This window comes from Equus przewalskii, chromosome 24 (assembly GCF_037783145.1).
Source record: "Equus przewalskii isolate Varuska chromosome 24, EquPr2, whole genome shotgun sequence".
Lineage (NCBI taxonomy): Eukaryota > Metazoa > Chordata > Mammalia > Perissodactyla > Equidae > Equus > Equus przewalskii.
The window spans coordinates 27221782-27240474 of NC_091854.1; the positions used below are offsets into that span (position 1 = coordinate 27221782).

The 18693-nt window shown below is 40.5% G+C and overlaps 1 protein-coding gene across 9 annotated transcripts in view; it reads right to left on the bottom strand.

The window, feature by feature from the left end:
• Positions 1-18176, bottom strand: part of LRRC7 (leucine rich repeat containing 7) — a 492999-nt gene extending 474823 nt beyond the window's left edge. For 5 of the 9 annotated variants that reach the window (XM_070592305.1, XM_070592302.1, XM_070592303.1 and 2 more), the window contains exon 1: positions 16905-18173. In XM_070592305.1, coding sequence (XP_070448406.1) covers positions 16905-16906 — 2 coding nt within the window. In that variant the 5' untranslated portion in view covers positions 16907-18173. Of the gene's footprint in view, positions 1-16904 lie in introns of all 9 variants that reach the window. The other 4 variants (XM_070592304.1, XM_070592300.1, XM_070592306.1 and 1 more) reach the window with 3 other exon arrangements.
• Positions 18177-18693: the final 517 nt, after the last annotated feature.

The window sequence follows — 18693 nt, forward strand, 5'->3', positions numbered from 1 at the left end:
AATAAAACTAACATTTATCAAGGGTTACCGGCATTATTTTAAGGAAATGGCATGCATTCTCTCATCTAATCTTCCCCCAATACCCTATCAGAACAGGATTACTTTGCATATTTTACGGATCAGAAACCAAGGCTCAGGGAGATGAGCCTGTCCCCAGCCTCGCAGCTGAAGAACAGCAGCTCCGTGCCTACTCCAGACAAGCCGAAGCCGAAGCCTTTGCTCCTGACCACAAATTCTGTGTGATGTCCCTTCACATCTTGTCCTTAAAATCAATAGAACATGTATTTCACTCTGACCTTGGGAAATTCACTGGACTTTTCAGGGAAGTGGGAACTCAAGGAAGACAGTGTTATGCGGGCCAGTAATTATTCGGCCTCAAGTATAGTGCTGGTCTCTGCACTTGTTGCTTTGTATCTATTATCCTGTGTAATCCACAGAACACTCCAGTGAAGGAGCTTATAATTATCATGGCAGTTGTTCCCATTTTACAGAGGGGAAAACTGCAGATCAGAGGGGAATGAAGGAAGCACTGGGCCTGCAAAGCTTACAGCTAACTGGTAGAGAACAGATGGAGATTTATGCGACTCCACAGCCAGCATCCTGCCCACTCCATCCACCACAATGTCCCCTTGAAGGTAGATGCAAGGTCTCTTTGGGGAACTCAGCTCAGTTCAAACTGAGTGGAACATTTGTATAAAGAAGGAGCAGAGAGTAACTTGGAGAAAGTTCTAAGTGGAATCTGGAGGCTTTTGAGCTTCAACTTAGGAAATTGGGACTTCTTCTAAGCAGTGGGAAACTACTGGAGATCTCCCAGAAGGAAAATGAACTTTGTAAGGGAGGCACTCACGAAGATTAATCTGACAGATGGGTGAGCGAGACTACAGTCAGAGAGACCAACTACAAAAATATATTCTTACACATGGGGAAGAGGTAGAAGGAAAGAGGAAACTTTTTAAGTGGGTCTATATTTTAAACTGACAAAAACTTAAATTAATTTTATTTTGGAATTTTGGTTTATCTAATATAACTGGAGACAGTAAGCCTGGCTGAGGGTCCGACCAGTTCTCAGTACCTCCACCATTTAACAATAGTAGATGGAAGTCTGCAGTTACCCTCCATTCTCTACAGGTTCATATAAGAATCCACAATCTTTCCACTCTAAGTACCATTTTTTGTAAGAAACTATTTTTATTTAGTTGACATTCACCATATTTGCGCGATAAAGGAACCAAAGGCATTATCTTGTGAAATATATAAGACAAACAATGGAAGAGTTTGCTAATTAAAAATTTTAGAAGGATTTATTTCTTAGCAATAGTTCATGCAGTTCTTTCTGAACTCACCAGTGGCTGGCTGTGTCATTCTGACAAGGTCAGTGGCCCTCATTTAACTGGCTGCAAGTGTTTTATAACATATTGTACTTCTAAGAAATGTTTACTGTGATCGCCCACAACTTATTCTTGACATCTGTAGGCTTTTTCAGTTTCTCTTTTTTGTGTTTATGGTGAAAATGAGTATCAGCATCATAGATACTTCCATATATGATGGGAACTATTTTCATAATAGTGACTTACTTTACAAATATATTACACTATGTGCAAGATATAGACTACTTATCATCTTTTCAAAAGCTTTATATTTCATCTAGCCTGATCTATGCAAATGGTAAATGTATCCCTGGAAAAAAACGATTACAATATTCTACAGCATGAAATTTTCCTTGTGTAATAAAACTTTCCTCTAGCTCTCTAGGTTTTCAACAAAGAGAGAAGCACTTTTTAGTCTGTAAATTGTGCATGCTTCCCTTTCTCTTCTTGATTTGGCACAAAGACCTTTAAGGATTATATATATATTTTATTCCTTTCCTAAAAATCATATTTGCTCACAGAGTTGGTGAAGATTATGTGAGCAAAAAGAATACAGCACTCTGAGATGAGTTCCTGAAATGATAGCAGGTCCCCACTAAATGTTAGCTCCTTTCTTCTCCTTTTGTTCTATTTGTACATAAATTCATTTTGAAGCATTTTTGTAAATGTTCAAGATAAAACATTTCAAAGGGTCAGAACGATAAAATTGTGGATCAGTATAGCAGTTCACACTCAATGAACATGTATGGAACACTTTGTATAGCATTGTGCTGTATGTACGATGCCAAAAGAGAATATGCTAGCAGAGGCTTCCCATAGGAAGCGATCACTCAGTTGAAATATGAAGCCAGAATATGAGCTAACCAGGTGGAGAGAGCAGTTAAGGAGAACATTGCACACAAAGGCCCTGAGGTTGTAGGAAATAAGCCCTCTTCAAGGCACTGAAAGAAGGCCAACAGTTTTGGACATTTAGGAAGCAAAGCTGGAGTATGGATAATAGCCAGACTTGAGGGAGTTATAGGAAAAATTACAGATTTTGGTCTTTATCCCAAAGAAATGGCAAATCAATAAACGGTTTTAAATGAGGAGGAGCTAAGGTGACTCAATTTGCATGTCCAAAGTATCACTAAGACAATGGTGTGCTAGATACTTTGTCTTACATAATTTATTTAATCATCACATTTATGTGCAATGAGTATTATCTTCAAAAATGAGTAAATTATGATGTAGAGAGTTAAAAATAACTTTCTTAAGGTTGCTCCACAAGAAAGTAACAAAAAAAATTCAAACCCATCTTTTCGGTCTAACTACAATTCAACTATGCATGTCACTAAACCACAGATGCCAGCAAAATACAATTTTGACAGATATTTGATAAAATAAAATTCTCAAGGCCAGGGTGGTAGAAGGCAAGAGAGTAATACAGGTTAGGAAACAAAGGTAAGAATTCCATGTCTTCTAAAACAGAAGACCACCAAAATACTCTCAAATATTTCTGTCACATGGTACAACAGAGAAACGAAATTCTGAGGAAATCATCATTCTGTCCACCTTTGCCTCTGAAGCTCTTTTTTGGATCAACCTGGAGTCTACTTTCACAAAAACTGTAACCAGTCTCAACAGGATATTTCGGATAGGCAAGTAAAGTAAGTGATCCCCACCCCCAATGAGTCCAAAAACCAAAGCCATCCTAATGAGCTATATTCAGCAAAATGAGTAAGTCTTTTCATCTGCCTCAGATTACCCTATAGTTGTGTTTTCTCTAGCATTTTGCTTATTTTGCTGGGCACAGGAGATATTCATTAAGAGGCAGAACTGGCAGTCCCAAATACCTTTCTGTCTTGGTGAGGCCTGGAATGCACACTGATAATTGGTGTGATAAAGTGAAACCCTCTGGGAGTCTTTGTGTGGATAATATCACCCTCTGTCAATCGAAGGAAAAAATGAAGAGCTAATGCAATGCAACCCTGTTTGCACTCATAAGACAATTCAAATGCCTTCCCTCAACCCTAAATTTGTTGGTGATCTGTAGCTGGAAATAAATAATGCCTATATTTTCTTATAATTTCCCCAATTGGGGGTAAAATAGTTTTTTCTGTTAAAATAGGAAGTGAGAAATTATAAAATGATTATACTTTGGCATGATAATTCTTGAATATAAAATATAGTGATTTTCAAACACAGCAGTCTTACTTGTCTCTGTTTTATGCATTAGAGTTCTTTGCACTACTTCACTTGATAAAAGCGGCCCATGATTAGAACAATGTCAGAAACCGCTCATCTACTGGTGATTGTGTTCCCCTCCAAAGTAGGAGTCCAAAGGGTTTCAAAAGAACACCTAAGGAGGCATAAACATGAATGATCTAATCTATTTACTTCTGAAGACTTTATTTGAATTAGAAATGTTCCCAATTTTAATCATTTCATCTATTAACAGGACAAAATGAAAAAATTTCCTTTGTGAAAATATGGTACATGAAATAAATAATGGCTATAATCTAAAGTTCTAAATAAAGTAGACCTGAACAGAAATAGAATATATAAAGTTTTGAACATTAAAGGAAATTTTAAATTATAACTTTATAAACTGATAGTTATCTCGAAAGTTCCAAAGTACATCCATTCCTAAAATCTAAATCACTCCACAGATCCTATTTTCATAAAAAATAAAATTTTATTTCACAACTAACCTTCAGTGCTTGAACAGATAAGAAATTCTGTTCCCCCAAGTAAAACCTGAATCACTATTAATCTAAATTTCGGGTGAATGTTATTTTTTCCAAATGCCCCCTAACCTAGGGAAACAGCATGGCATAGCAAAGGTAATTTACTTGAGAAATTCATAAAATACATTTCAACTCAATCAAAGAAGAAAAAAATCAAAACATCTCCACAAGTACAACTGTATTAAACAGATCTGCATGCCGACCAGGATAAAAAAAACTAAAGAAGAGACCCAGAGAACTCGCAGTTGATATCCAGTGCTGCTGTGACCTTTGGTGCCAGTCCAGTTGAAGGCAGTTAAGGTAGGAAGATTCTTTCAGAGTATAAATGCAAAGGATACTACCCAGGAGGTAGACAACAGTTTAGGAAGAGTTGACATTCCTAACAGCATCGTTGAGCCCTGATACCAGCATAGATGTTGACTCATTCATTCCCTTGCCATGCCACGGCTGGTTATGGGACTTGCTTTGGCCAACAGAATGTGAACGGACATAAAATATGCTATGTGTGAGCAGAAGCTTTCCTTGAACTTGAGTGGGTCAGTTTGGCTTCCTGCTCCAGTCCTCTACCAGCAGCACAACACAACTCAGATAAGGGCTACTCCTTCAGCTGGGATGCTGGAGTGAGAAGACTGGGTGAACAGAGCCAAGCATGGTTGTTGCTGCCCCACACATCTGTAAGTGAGAAATAAATGTTTGTGCTTGTAAGTCACTGAGATGTTTGGGATCGTTAGTTACCACCGCAAATGCTGACTGGAAGAAGGGGTAAAGTAACTGTCTTACTCAGTTAAGCCTCTAACTGTTGGTTACTTGCAGCTGAACACATTCCTAAATAATGTATCCATAATAGGTACATGAATAAAAGATTGTCACTTTACCTGTGTATGCACTCTCTGGGCACCAATTTACAGTATGCCTTAACTGGCAGAACTTAGCACCAATCAATTCCAAAGGTGAAGGGCTCCAGGAAAGGGACCACAGAGAGGACAACTTGCAAATGTGTGAGGCCTTGCCCAGAGAAGTCCACAGTATGGATACCCAGGTAGCTACAGGGCTAGAAGAGGCTACCAAGTACTTGAGATGTGTTCTTTAAAACAAGCTATACCAATGGTTAGCATCCTTCTGCTCATCAGGAAACCAAATATAAAAGCACCAGGAGTAAATTTTTCTTTCCAAACTTTAAAGCATAATGGGAAAAGATGGAAGAAATCAGTATTTAGAAGGGATGGATATGTATTCATGTCTTTTGTTCATGCCAAAGAATAATTAGAAGAAAACCAAGATAGCAATATAAAGTGAGTCACTCTAATGCATACTCAACTATCATTTATTTGAAAACTTTTTTTTCTTAAAAAGAGGCTTTAATTATTTTCTCCATGAAAGTATTCACTACGTTTCCAGTAATTTTATACAGAGGTGTTTAGTTTAATAAACTGATGCTCTGATTCACGTTTCCTCAGTATGTCAGCCAGTTAATCAGTTTCCTTCATATGAGTGTCACTATTCTAGTTATACTTGAATAGATTAGCTCCCTCTCCAGGATTCTCCAGACAACAAATTGTACCTCCATGTATCCAGTTGTTCCTGTCAGAAGCCTTGGAATAATCCTTGATACCACACTTTGTCTCACTAGCCGTCTCCCACTAGCAATTCAGCAATGAATCCAATAGGTTCTACAAAGCATATCTTAGTTTTACCCACTTGTTTCCATTTCTACTACTAAAATCCTAGCCCAAGATATCCTAATCTGTTGCCCAACCTACTGTAAACATCTCCTAATTTATGAATCCCTTATTTATCCCTTCCACTCTGGGCTGCTTCTAATACATCGTAAAGATAGTAGCCCAGGCGATCACTTGAAAATATCAGTTCACACCACTCTTCTGTTTAAAAATGCTTAATGACTTCACATAGGATGCAGAATAAAAATCTTAAAATTTTTAACCTGGTCAATAAATCCTGAGATGATCCAGCTCATGCCTGCCTTATATCATGCCAATCTCCCCCTGCTCCCTAATATCCAGCCACACTGGCCTCTTTTCAACCACACTGCCCTCCAGTGCACCATCTTTTGCCTTAGAGTCCTGCATATGCCATTTGCCAGCCTGGAATTCTCCTTCTCTCTCTCTTTGCCTGGCTAACTCTTATCATCTCAGAGGTCTTATCTAAATGTCAGTTCATCAGAGATGCTGCTCTTCCTGCTCAGATCCTTATTATATTCACCCTCAGCACCTTGATCTTTTCCTTCTTAACTCTTACCATAACTTGAAACTATATATCCCCAGAGTGATTATTTGTTTAACGTCTGTCTACCTACCCCATTAGACTGTAAGTGCCGTGAAAACAGAGGTCACTCTTGTAATCAGCCTTGCTGGCACAGGGCCTGGCACAGAGTAACAGCCCAATAAATATTTAGAATGATTGAAAGAATGAGTAACTGCATGAAATTGAGTAAAATTTATTAAACTGAGAACAGGTTGCAGATTCCAGTAGATACGGTAGATTTTTTTATTATAAATATTGTCCCAACAATCTACAAAGTGAGAAAATATGTATCACCTTGGTTTCTTTGATTTGTCTGCAAATCAGAGGAGCTGTTACTGCATTGTACAAGAAGAGTAGCAGAGTTCTTAGACTACTGGTGTATCAAAATATGCGTGTACAAAAAACTACAAATTGAGAAGTCAAAGTGCTTGAAACCTATAAAATTTCCTCAAGTAGATCAATTTTTGTATCTTTTAAATATAGCTTTGTTACTTACTATAATTTTAACCAGTCATAAAATAGAATACCTTTTTATATGAAAATCTAAATTAAAGACTTGTTCATATAACATCCCTGTAATCGTGACAGCATAAACTGGACATCACAACTCCACTTTCACTAGAATTTCACTCAATAAATTTGGGAGGAAAGAAAGGCCAGGGTATCTTTAGTAACAAACAACCCTCCAAATCTTAAAACGACACCACTTTCTTTCTTGCTGATGCTACATGTTGAGTGCATGTGTGCAGGGATGACTTGACTTCGTGTGGTTGTTCAGGGACCAGGCTGAACATGATGGAGGCTCCATCATGACTTATATCATGCTTCTATAATCGCTACATCGGGGAAGAGCAAATGGGTCATAAATACCTCTACTCAGAAGAGACACTCTTCTCTTTTTGCTCCTATTGCTTGGGCTAAAGTAAGCCACATGCCATGCTTGGTTCCAAAGAGGGACTGGGAAGTACAATCCTATGATGTTCTCAGAAAGGAACGAGAAGAGAAATTGAGGGGAACCACACTAATGGCTACAAGGGTCACTTAAGAGACATTCAGTGAAAACATTTATTCATAAACACACATTTTTTTCTGCCCCATGCTGTGAGCTAGCTTGTTAGAGATAAAAAAAATCAAGCGAGCCACTATGGATGTGCTGGTTTTAGGGACAGCTGATTAAACAGTTACTTAAGGATGCTAAGAATGCAGCATATTCACATATTGAAGTATCCCGAAAAGATCAATTTAAAGTGATCTTTGGGTGATCACACAAGTCACACAATTTAAAGGTCTGATCCTTCAAGACAAGGGATTATTTAAAAAAAGGGTAATCCAGGAACTCTAAAGTTTCATTAAACTATATTCATATTCTATATAGTTTTCATTCAACCAAGCACTCTAAAAAGAACTTATCAACTGAACAGTGATCTATACTCAGCTAAAGGGCAAATTTCTCACTGGACTCAGATCCAGAGGAGAGTGCAAAACCCTTCAAGCAGCATGGCAGAGTATATCACCTTCTACAATGTGAGCCCATCAGACTATAAGTCTTGACTCCCAGTAAAATGTTCTATCTTCTGTGCCAAAAATACACTATTTCATCCATTGTTACACAATAATATTAAAAACATTAAGTGACATTTAAGACAAGAAAATATTCATCCATATTCCCAGAATCCAAATTCAACCTTCTTCTTTTCTACATTTCTATTTTTCACACATAATCATACAAAGAAATTCTACCAGGAAAAACGAGAAGAAGATTAAGAACACATTCCATTCTAAAAATCATAGATAACTTTACACATGCAAAGAAGACATCTACCCTTGAGGTCTAGGGCTGTCCTGGTCACACGTAGAGCCAAAAGGAGCGACAGGTGCATCCCCAAGACTGACTGCAGAGACTGACATGTTGTCCTGTTAGGATTCACCATCACACCAGGTCCTCAGGGCTGACTTTATGCTAATTAATAAATAGTAGAGAACATATATACCTTGTCAACTGCTACAGAAGACAAGCGTCCTTGGTCTGGCTCAGGGATTGTATTTAGAGTGGGATTCATAAAGAGAGGATACCTGAGACTAAGAGCTTGACTCATATACAATTACATTTAGGAAAAACAGATGGTAAACACAGTTTATACAAACCTTGCTCTAACTTTTTTATTCACCAGCACATTTTAGACTTTAAGATAAACATATCCTCAACTACCCAAGGTTTTCCTAGTTTTTCCAATATATTTTCATAAATGAGCATGCACGCCACCTCAATATAGAATGCAATCCTGTTAATCCATATATTTATTAACTATTCCTAAAGGCTATTTTCTGATTTTTATACAGAAAAACATGCATTGCAGTTCTAGTAGTTTCTTCCTGTATCACAGCACAAAAATACACCACTTTGCACCTCTCCTCCCTTGTTCATATCTCACTTTGGTGTCAACTCTGTTTGTGCTTCCGCAGCTTGCTCTTTGTCTGCAGGAAACAAACCTTAGATATGTCAAGGTAGAAAAAGCAAGCGAGCAAGGAAGCACTCTTGAACACCCTTGCTCCTTATGTTACACGTCTAATTCACAGCTCTTTAAGAAAATTAGATATGTTGAAAGATACAAGAGGTATTATTATGGAGGTCATTCAAGCCCTGGACTGGTAAAGGTTGACATCTGGTCTTATCTTTAATGCCTAGTCTTAGGACATTCAGATTTTGTCATGAAAATGGTGTGTGGGATTATATTCACAGATACAGAAATATGTTCCGTTCTCTCACACCCACGAGTCCCAGAACAGTACACTGAAGGCTGGCATGAATAAGAACTGTTCTACAAATGAAAAGCATAGCTAATGTGCTGATATGTAATGCACTAATTTAGTCATCATGGTTTCCCTCAATTTTAAACATTGTTGCTGTACTAAGAAGTTTTAATTTGCCTTTTAAAACAGGTTATTAGCTATGACTCTGTAGGAATGTCTTGTTAGATTAATGCTTTTATTTCTAAATGTTTCTATATGTCATTGTTTATAAACCAAATATATATTTTTAAGAGAGCAACATCATAATTTAAAAGTGCTTTATAATTGTTGCTGATATGTTTTGGCAGTAGGTTAGAAAACATCTTGCCCTAAGTTTCCCAGAAATCGAAGCTTCCAGATAGTGTGGAATCAGAATTTCAGCATTAGAAAAAACATTAAATGAGAAACATTTACATCAAATTTTTCTTGTGAAAGAAGAGATACCTAAGTCATAACAGATATACAAACAGACATTTAGTAATAAGAGGAAACATTATTTCAAAGGACCCTTCAAAACATAACTTCCTAATGCCAAAAAAATTCATAGAAATGACTTATGTTTCACAAATTCCAACTGTATCATATTTTATTTTCCTGATTGGTATGTTTTCCTAATCAATATTTAAGGCAATATTTTATAGAAAGGACTAACCTCCTTTAAATCATTCCTGTTCTTTGGTAAGAAAACTCATAGATTGATCTTTAACGAAACTAGCAAATTTAGAAGAGAATTCATTTATTTGAAAAGAATTGAACATTTCTCCACATCTAATATTCATTTAGTTGATATTATACTACAAATATCAATAATTTAAAAGAACATTTAAATTTTCATTAAAAATGAGATAGTGCCCAAATTTAGAAGGTTTTAATATTAGTAAAACTAACTTCATATTTCTTAAATAAAGGTATTTAAAAATAAAAGACATAATAGATGTTAAATTTATAGCATTAAACTGCCTAGAGAGTCAAATCAAGGTGGAAAGACAAGACAATTGTCCAAAAACCTCAGGCAGAATAAAAGCTCAGGCCAAAAACGAAAGGAGAAAAAAATGTACTTTGGCTGGGGTCATCATTTTGGCTGGCTTCCTTAACCGGAATTACTGGCTTAAGGTTCTTTTCCCTATTTCCCTTTGCTTAGGTGTAAAGGACTCCCATTGTTCCATAGTTGTGTTTTCACTTGCAGAAATCAGGAGTCAAGAGACCTGGTTCTCTTTCCATTTTTTCTCACCAACTGCTGTGTGACCTTGAACAAGAAAGTAAACTTAGCCGGGCTCAGTTTCCTCTTGTAAAATAAGACCCTATAAAGTCCTTTCCAGCTCTGAAGTGTTATGAACTCATGAAACAGTAAGACGACAGCTATGTGTGTGTGCATCGTGAAGTGGAGCAATTACAGCTGTATGTGTATGTGTGTGGTATGCCCAATGTTCAACAATATGCTATTACCCTAAGGACGTTGCTAATATTTAACAATCACTTGAAGTTTAAATAGATATTTCATTTAATTACAATCGCTCTTATAATTGTCTTAAGAAATTAATCACACTTGAAGTAGGGAAGAAAATTTTTTCATGTCTCGAATTACATCGACTCAGAAAAACACTGGAGTAAATATCCAACGTGATATCAGTGCTCAAAATGTGTGGTCTGAGGTGTATCTCCAAGCTACATGGCTCCATATGATGCCTACTCATGGTAAGATCCACAGCAAGGAATGAGTTCGATGCAGAACACTTAAGCCTTACTACTCAAGAAATCTAATTCCTTGCACTTTAAAATTAGTTTAGTCACACCACTTGTGTCACCTTAATTCTTTAAATTCAGCTTACACATTTTAGCTTTGTGTCCGTTACTCACCTTTTTAGTACAACAAATGTCTCCACAACACTTAGATAGTATCTCAGTAAGATTCATTTCTTGCCATTCCGTCCATTACCAAGTAATTTGACAATGCAGCCAGCCATCTATAAAATATTTTGCCACTACATAAAAGTATCTGTATCCCTTTCAATATGATAATAGCAGAAAAATCCATAATTCTTATTCTTGGTGAATTAAGTCAAACTGCTCTTTTTCAACTGTTTTCCCCATCTTCTTTTGTGCTAGCTGTGTATTTCATGGTACCACTTTCTTTTTCTCCTTATGAAAATCTCACAATGATAGTGATAGTACTTACACTATCAGTATTTTCCTTTTTGGGTCAGTGACCTCTTTTCTATAATTGCAACCCATAGCTTCTCACTTTTTCTCATTACCTCTTGAATAGCACTAAATTGAATTCTCTCCAACTGAACACACATACCAACACACATATATTTACACATGTATTCTACAATACCCTTGTTCTTAACAAATTTGTTATGTTACTACCTTGCGTGTGGTGCCACAATCTCCTGATGGTAAATATGCTCTTAACCTTACTGAACTTTGAGTAGAACAAAAACATCGTGACACAACTGAAGAACCTGCATCTTTAAGAAGGCAGTAAATGTGTTCTTTAAAAAATATAAGCGCCGACTCCATTGTTAACATACTTGAACAGATCATGTCAATGCTAATATAAATTTCAGTACTTCATCTCTGGTAAATACAATTGCTTTCATGTGTATTAAAGTAAAATAATATTTTGCATAGAGATTTTAAATAATTTATTGAGCAGTGAACAATGTAATGAAAATGAGTGTATGTAGGAAACCCTTGGGGTTATTAAATTTATTTAATAATTTTTCCATGTGTCATTGAATAACATATGATACATTTTCTATTATAGTTAATAATTTAAATAGTATATATGATCCCTCTCCAGGGACTTATAGATCAAATATATCATCATATTTTTGAAGTACACATGACAACTATGGACTCAAAGCTTGCCTTATTGAAAACTTCCTTAATGTACTTTTATATGATAGATTCTAGTAGCTTATTAAATGTTTCTGTCATGAGTTAATTATGCCAGGAAGATAAGGAGCAGTATCTCTGTACCAATATTAAATGACAGTCACAAAAGTAACACAGTGCATTATCGCCAAATATGTAGATCACATTGAAAAGCTGGTTTAAAATATGAGTTTTCTTTATTCATTAGGAAATAATGCGAGGATGTACAGATTTCAGTCATTGAACAAGCATCAATTTATGCCTACAAGGAGAGAGCATGCGTGGAGCAAAAGGTAGAGGAGCCAAGTCTTGGTTTAAATCTTCCTCACTTTCTAGCTATGTGACATGGACTTGTCATTTCTGTCTTTGAACCTCAATTTTCCAATCTTTCAAATGGGGAGAATAACGCTTCTCACAGGATTATTTTGAAGTAAAGCACTTGAGTCACGGCACGTGTTTGCTCCTTGGTAGCTGTTGTTAGAACTATGATTACAGTTCATGCACTACATGCTAAGGGAAGCAAGATGACCAGGGATGGTCCCTGATCACAAAAGCTCGTGGATTTCTGAGCATACTCACTTAATTCCAAGATAGGAAATAGAAGTATGTAATTACGTATTTAAATGGCATACCTTAAAAATATACTATGCAATTACTACACACAACAACGCACACATACGCACACACATCGCTACAGAAAAACTGATTTGTACCAAAAAGTTTATGTGGCACTCTAAAATATCCAAGCCAATTTTCATAAACCACTTTGTCTTATATTTGCTAGGTACTAGAGTTATAAATTAGCAATTAATACAACCTCAATTTTACAGCATTAAAAGAGGCTGGTTTATATTGCCTAAGATCATATGTTAATTCTTGAAGTATCTAAGGTTTTCTTATTGATCTTTCACTACCTCAGGATAATTCACTAGAATATTTTCTATAAAAACATGAATATTTCCAAGGACTAGAACCTGGATTTACAAAACATCGCTAAAAATTTCATAAAGGAAAAATATTATTGATTTGGGCCACCATCTTCCAAACATTGTTGATTGACAGTGCCACTTTTAATTCTGAGTTTGATTGACAATTCATGATTCGATATTTGAATACATATGTAAAACCTGCCACCTAGGTGGCTCCTTTCTACTTTTGTGCCTCCTCAGAATAGAATTTAGTTGCTGCGTTATGGTCGAATAGCCATTTTAATATTAAAACTCCATTTTTTAATCCTGAGGCATTAAAAACTCTCCATTGAATACTGATGTGGCCTCTAGACTAAAGAGATTCAAAGTAAACTTCAGGATTCTCAGAAGATCCTAGAATCATCTCCAAGGTGTCCTTGGAGATGCGAATTACTCAATGGTCAGTTGGCTTGGTACAAACTAAAGGTCTGTTCTGTGTTACAGATTTAAATTAACAGTTCCCTCAAAGTCATCTTGCAAATTCACATGGCTGACTAGACTCATCCAAAGGGGAATGTGGATGATACTCAACAAGCAGTCATTGTTACTGGAGAGAACAAAATACTCCAAACAATATCTTTTATTGGTGGTGCAGTTGTTCTAAGTGTTTTACTCAACGACTAGCATATATTTTCTAAATGAAGAATTTTCCAAAAATTATGAAATAAGGTAATTGAAGGGAGAAAATGTAATAAGAATCTATAAATAACTCAGATGGTAATTTATTAATAGTTGGTTACTCTTGGAGTACTCTGTTAATTTGGGTATGGAATGAAGTTTTAATATCAGGGAATGTGCGATCCATCCTTATATTGAGGCCACAGTCATCAGAAGATAAAATTGTAGTATAAATAGGTAAAATTTTGATGCATCAGTTAAAACATAATTTATCTTCAAATTTTCTACTGTTGGAAAAAGTGGACATTTTAAGCCATGATTAAAGAGACCAGGTTTTTATATCCAATATTACCATGCTCTATGAACTGTAAATAAGAGACATCTAAGAAATACCCCTAGGAATTAACAGATATGAATAATATAGTTATTTAATGACTTTCATGAGCGACAAAAATTCGTAATGATATTAACTTACATCTTCACAATCTTTTAAAATCCAAAGCAAACAAATACACAGACACACAAAAACACTTCAATCTATGTTCTGTATTTTATAGAGGAAGTAGAAAAATTAAAAGCTTACAAAAGAAAGTGGAATGAGATTTTAATTAAAATTTTAATGCCAGCCTAAAGCAGTGCTAAAATTCTGAATAAAACATGGCTACTGTAACTGGAACAGGTTTATTTCTTTAAGTTGTTTCTAATTCTGAAGCTGCATATGTGCAGGCACACGTGATGGAGAATGTTAGGGTTGCCATGGTAAGTACACATCTTTTCTTGGACCGTCAAGTATTTTAAAAAAAATGTATAGAAAACTCTCACTTCACAGTATGTCATGGAAATTGGCTCTGCTTCCCCATACCACGACATATTAGTATGATGCAATGCAGCATAGGACAGAAATAGCTCACATTTTAAAAACTTCAGCCCATTAAGATGGCTTATAAAACATGAAGTGAAAAACGAAATAATATCCAAATCAGGTAACTCTAACTAAATGGTGCGTCAGGAACAAGTTGTATCTTCATTAAATTAATAAATAATCCCACCTGAGGTCATTCCACAGGCCTGAGACAGCTCCCCAGAAGTCCAAACGCAAAGTCGCTCAACACCACTCTCAATATACTTTAGTCCTATGACTTATTTTTAAGGGACAACAAAACCATTCCTGCACCTCTATCCTTTCCTTCTTTCCCAGGTGCAATCAGTGGTTTCCCAGAGGCAGGGATTTGACTCTGCTCTACTGTCTTTTGCAAAAAGATCTCGTGGTGGTTCTCTTGGAATCTGTGAAGTCAGCTCCACGACACCTGGATGGAGGCGTGACACTTGGACTGGGGAGGTGGCAGAATCTGTCGCGAATCGCAGCAGGTTCCGAGGCGCTGGAGAACCCACGTGTACAGGGGCTGGAGAACTTTTCCGCCACATCTCCCGCAACTTTAAATAGGGAACTTTAAATATTTAAATTTAAATGCCTCATTTTTAAATAGGGGGGTAGCCGGGGCGGAGGTGGGGTGGGAGATGGGAGGTGGGCGGTAGAGAGGAGAGGTGGGCGGCAGAGAAGGTTCAAGCTCTTCCCCGGTGCTTCCCTGTGCTTCACCTGTGTTTCCCTACCTTCTATTCTCGCCTGGTCAACTTGATTATCTTTCCTCTTAGAGAAGGACTCCAGCAACCGGGATGCTGAGCATCTCCTAGGCTCAGCCTGGAACAAAGAAAATCGAGTTCCGAATACTGTATCTCTCCCATTGGAGAGATCACGTGTCCTGCTTTCGCTGGAATGCACTCTTCTCGCCCACGCTATAAAATCTCTATTGTGCTTAGAAATTTTGCCCAGGTTTAAATATGCTCACATACAAATTGCTTTTCATCTATCAGCCACATTTCAACGTATTCAGGTACACATATTTACGTGCTGACCCAGTTACCACTGCAGGTGAATTCCATGTGTGGAAAGGTATTGGGAAAGTAATTGAAAACGGCAGGTGGAGGACCTTTATGTCTCAGAGCCCCCACCCCCTTTCTGATTCCTTTTGAAGGAGAACTTCGAAAGGAAGGTGGGAGTCGTGGGAGTCGCAGATGGTTCCTTTCTGAAGCCGATTCCCAGGAGTTGTGAAAGTGACCCCTTCCCTTCTCCGCCTGGCGCTGCGCCCTCTCGCCCAGCCCGCTGGCTTTGTGAGTTGGTGGGGAGGAGACAGCGAGGCAGAGGGCGGAGGCGGGTCCTTTATTCAGCCCTGATGGCCAAGAAGTAGTATAATGAAGCAATTTTGCAGCCATCTCCGTTATTATGAAGTCACACTATTTTAAAGGCATTCTGTACAACCCCCATCCCCTCACCCCCGTTCTTGACTGCAAACGGTAAGACTAGAGACCTTCCGCAGGCAATCTAATTGTCCACGAGCTGGGATGCCATGATCACCGTAATAGGAATGTGCTTCCCTCCTTCTTTCCACAGTAAGATTTCAAACTAGTCCTGCATCCTTAATGACTCTGAGGAGGACTCAAGATGCTGGAGGGTTCCTAACACTGGGACTGGGAACAGAGCAGGTTCTCCAGCTACGCCGTGCAACACAAAGGAGATGTGTGGGCAGGAGTTGTTTAGTTTAGCGCGAGGGAGGCGTCTTTCTCCCCGACTCCATCGCTCCCCCACTTCTTTCTGTCCTCCAGTCTGTCATATTCCTTCTTCCCCTCCACTCCCCAAACCCCACCCTTTCCCTTCAATCCTCAATGGCATAAAGATCTTCTAATTGTATTTTTCAAACAAATAGACATCAAACAGTAACAGTACACCTTCCAAGATAAAGGGACAAACGCGACCTGCCACAAGTGTGCGTGTGTGTATGTCTATGTCTGTGTGTGTGTGACACGATCAAACGAGCGCTTCATCCTTGAAACCTCCAAGAAAAAGCTGACTGGAGATCCCCAAAATAAAGAGGAGATAAGACCAACCTCAGCTCCACCAGTGGTCCCAGCACCAGCGCCCAGCTCTCGCTCTTTACGTTTCCTTTTCGCAGTATGTAACCCTTTAGGGTCTCCCGGCAGCCTAGGCCCCTCGGTGCTCCCATGCACCCATAGAGCTAGCACCCCATTTCCAAATGCCCCGCAACCTACCACATCCCCGCCGCCTCCGCGGGCCACCACGCGAGCAGCTCCCAGCGAGCGCGGAAGGCTGCGTCCTCCCACCCCCGCCCCCAGCCAGCCGCTTGGGTCCCACACCTCCGGCGCTCACTGTCAACGCCGCCACAAGCGGCGAGGCCCCCGCAGCCCCCTTGGCCACAGAGCAAGAGTGTCCTACTCACATAGCCAGCGGGAGAAACTGCCCATGAGGTTCCGGAGAGAGTGAATCGTGCAGCTGCCAAGGGTTATTCCTTAAAGTGTTCGGGGGTCCGCAGTGGAGTGGGGCACGAGGGTCCTCCGAGGAGCAAGAGAGGAGGGGTGGAGTAGAAGGAGAAAGAGGAGGAGAAAGAGGGGATTCCGGGCCGGTGCCTCGTTAGACCATGATGCCGGTGCCCTTCAGGTGGACCGCTGGAGAGGTTCCGGCGGGAAGCGGCCGAGGGGAAGTCCGGAGCGCCGGCGGGGGAGGCAGGAGCGCTTCCACTCCCCGGCCTCCGCCTGCCCTGCGCGCCGCGCTAGCGACCGCAGCAGCAGCGGCGGCGGCGGTGGCGGTGGTGGAGGCGCAGCTCTCTCCCCACCCCCAGAAGGCTCCACAGACAATAAATCCTGGGCGGAGAAGAGATGAGAGGAAAAGGCGAATGGTGCACCCAACTCTGTAACAGCCCCTGCCCGCTGCCGCGCCTCTGCTGGGCGAGGACCCCCGAGGACCTGGGCGCAGCGGGCGGCTCGGAGGGGCCGTGCGCTCCCGCGGCTGCAGGCGACGGCGGTGGCCGAGTGGGCGGCTGCAGGTCCCGCCGGCGAGAACCCGCTGCCCAGGGGCTGCCTGTCCGTGGCTTCAAGCTCGGGGTTCGCCCTGAGTGGGGTCCTCCTCGGTGCAGTGGTTCGGCGCACAGGTGCCAGGATTGGCAGGCGAGGAGGCGCCGCGCGTGGCTCTTGGCTGTGTCTCCCTGCTCTCCCCGCCCCCTCTCTTTTTCCCACCCCCTTTTCCGACGACACCAGCTGCAGCTGCTTCAAAGTGTGAAAAATGTCAAGGAGATGTTCCAGCGATAGGAGGGGATGCACACGTTCACAGCGCTCGGCCCCCTTTTGAGATCCTCGCCTGCCCCTCTGACCTCTACTCGGGTTCCCCAAATTGCGAGAAGAAAAATCCCAGTCCGGCGGCGAATTGCAATGCCCGCCCTCTCCCGGCTCCGTCTCAGGCTGCCTTTCGAGAGCGGGACCACAGGCCGAGCTCGCGGGGTCCCTTCCGCCTCTCTCGGTGGCGAGGCAGGTGCTGGATGCACGGCGCCCGGCAGCGCGCGGCCCCGGCTCCTCGGGCGGGCGGCGATCTGCGGCGCGGGCGGCTGGGCGGCGGAGCGGCTGCCGGCCTCCGAGCCTCCCCGCGCGCCCCTGCACCCGCACCGGCTCGGTGACGCTGCGCGCGTGGCTCCGCAGGCGGCTGCTCCTGCTATCTCAGCAAAGAGGCGGCCGGGAGCGCCTCCTCGGGGTTTCCTCCCCCGCCCGCCTCTCCTGCTGCAGGTTGTTGGCTGCCAAGGAGAAAGTCTCTGCTGGCGGGTCGGTCGCCTCGCATCAGTCAAGGCAGCGACCTTTGTGCCCGCGCTCACGTTTCCCTTCGCCTTCTGGGGCCAGGGTTGCTGCCCGGGGAGTGCGCAAAGAGAGAAGGGTTTTCCCAACTACCCTTCACGTTTTCACCGCCGTTCTGACTGCCATGAACACAGACTCTCACACTCAAACACACTCATATATTCCTTCACATAATGGCACACACACTTAATTCTCACACACTTCTCTTTAAACTCTCATAAGCAGCAGTATGTTGAGAAACATATTGATGATGCCAGTACTGTACGTACAAGGGCTTTGATCCTCTGAAGCCATCTGGTGAATTCTTTCTTTGAAAATGGATTTATTATCTTGGAATCATTCTTTTATGGAATGTAGGCTATAGGTTTTTTGTTTCCTCCTTACGAGAGA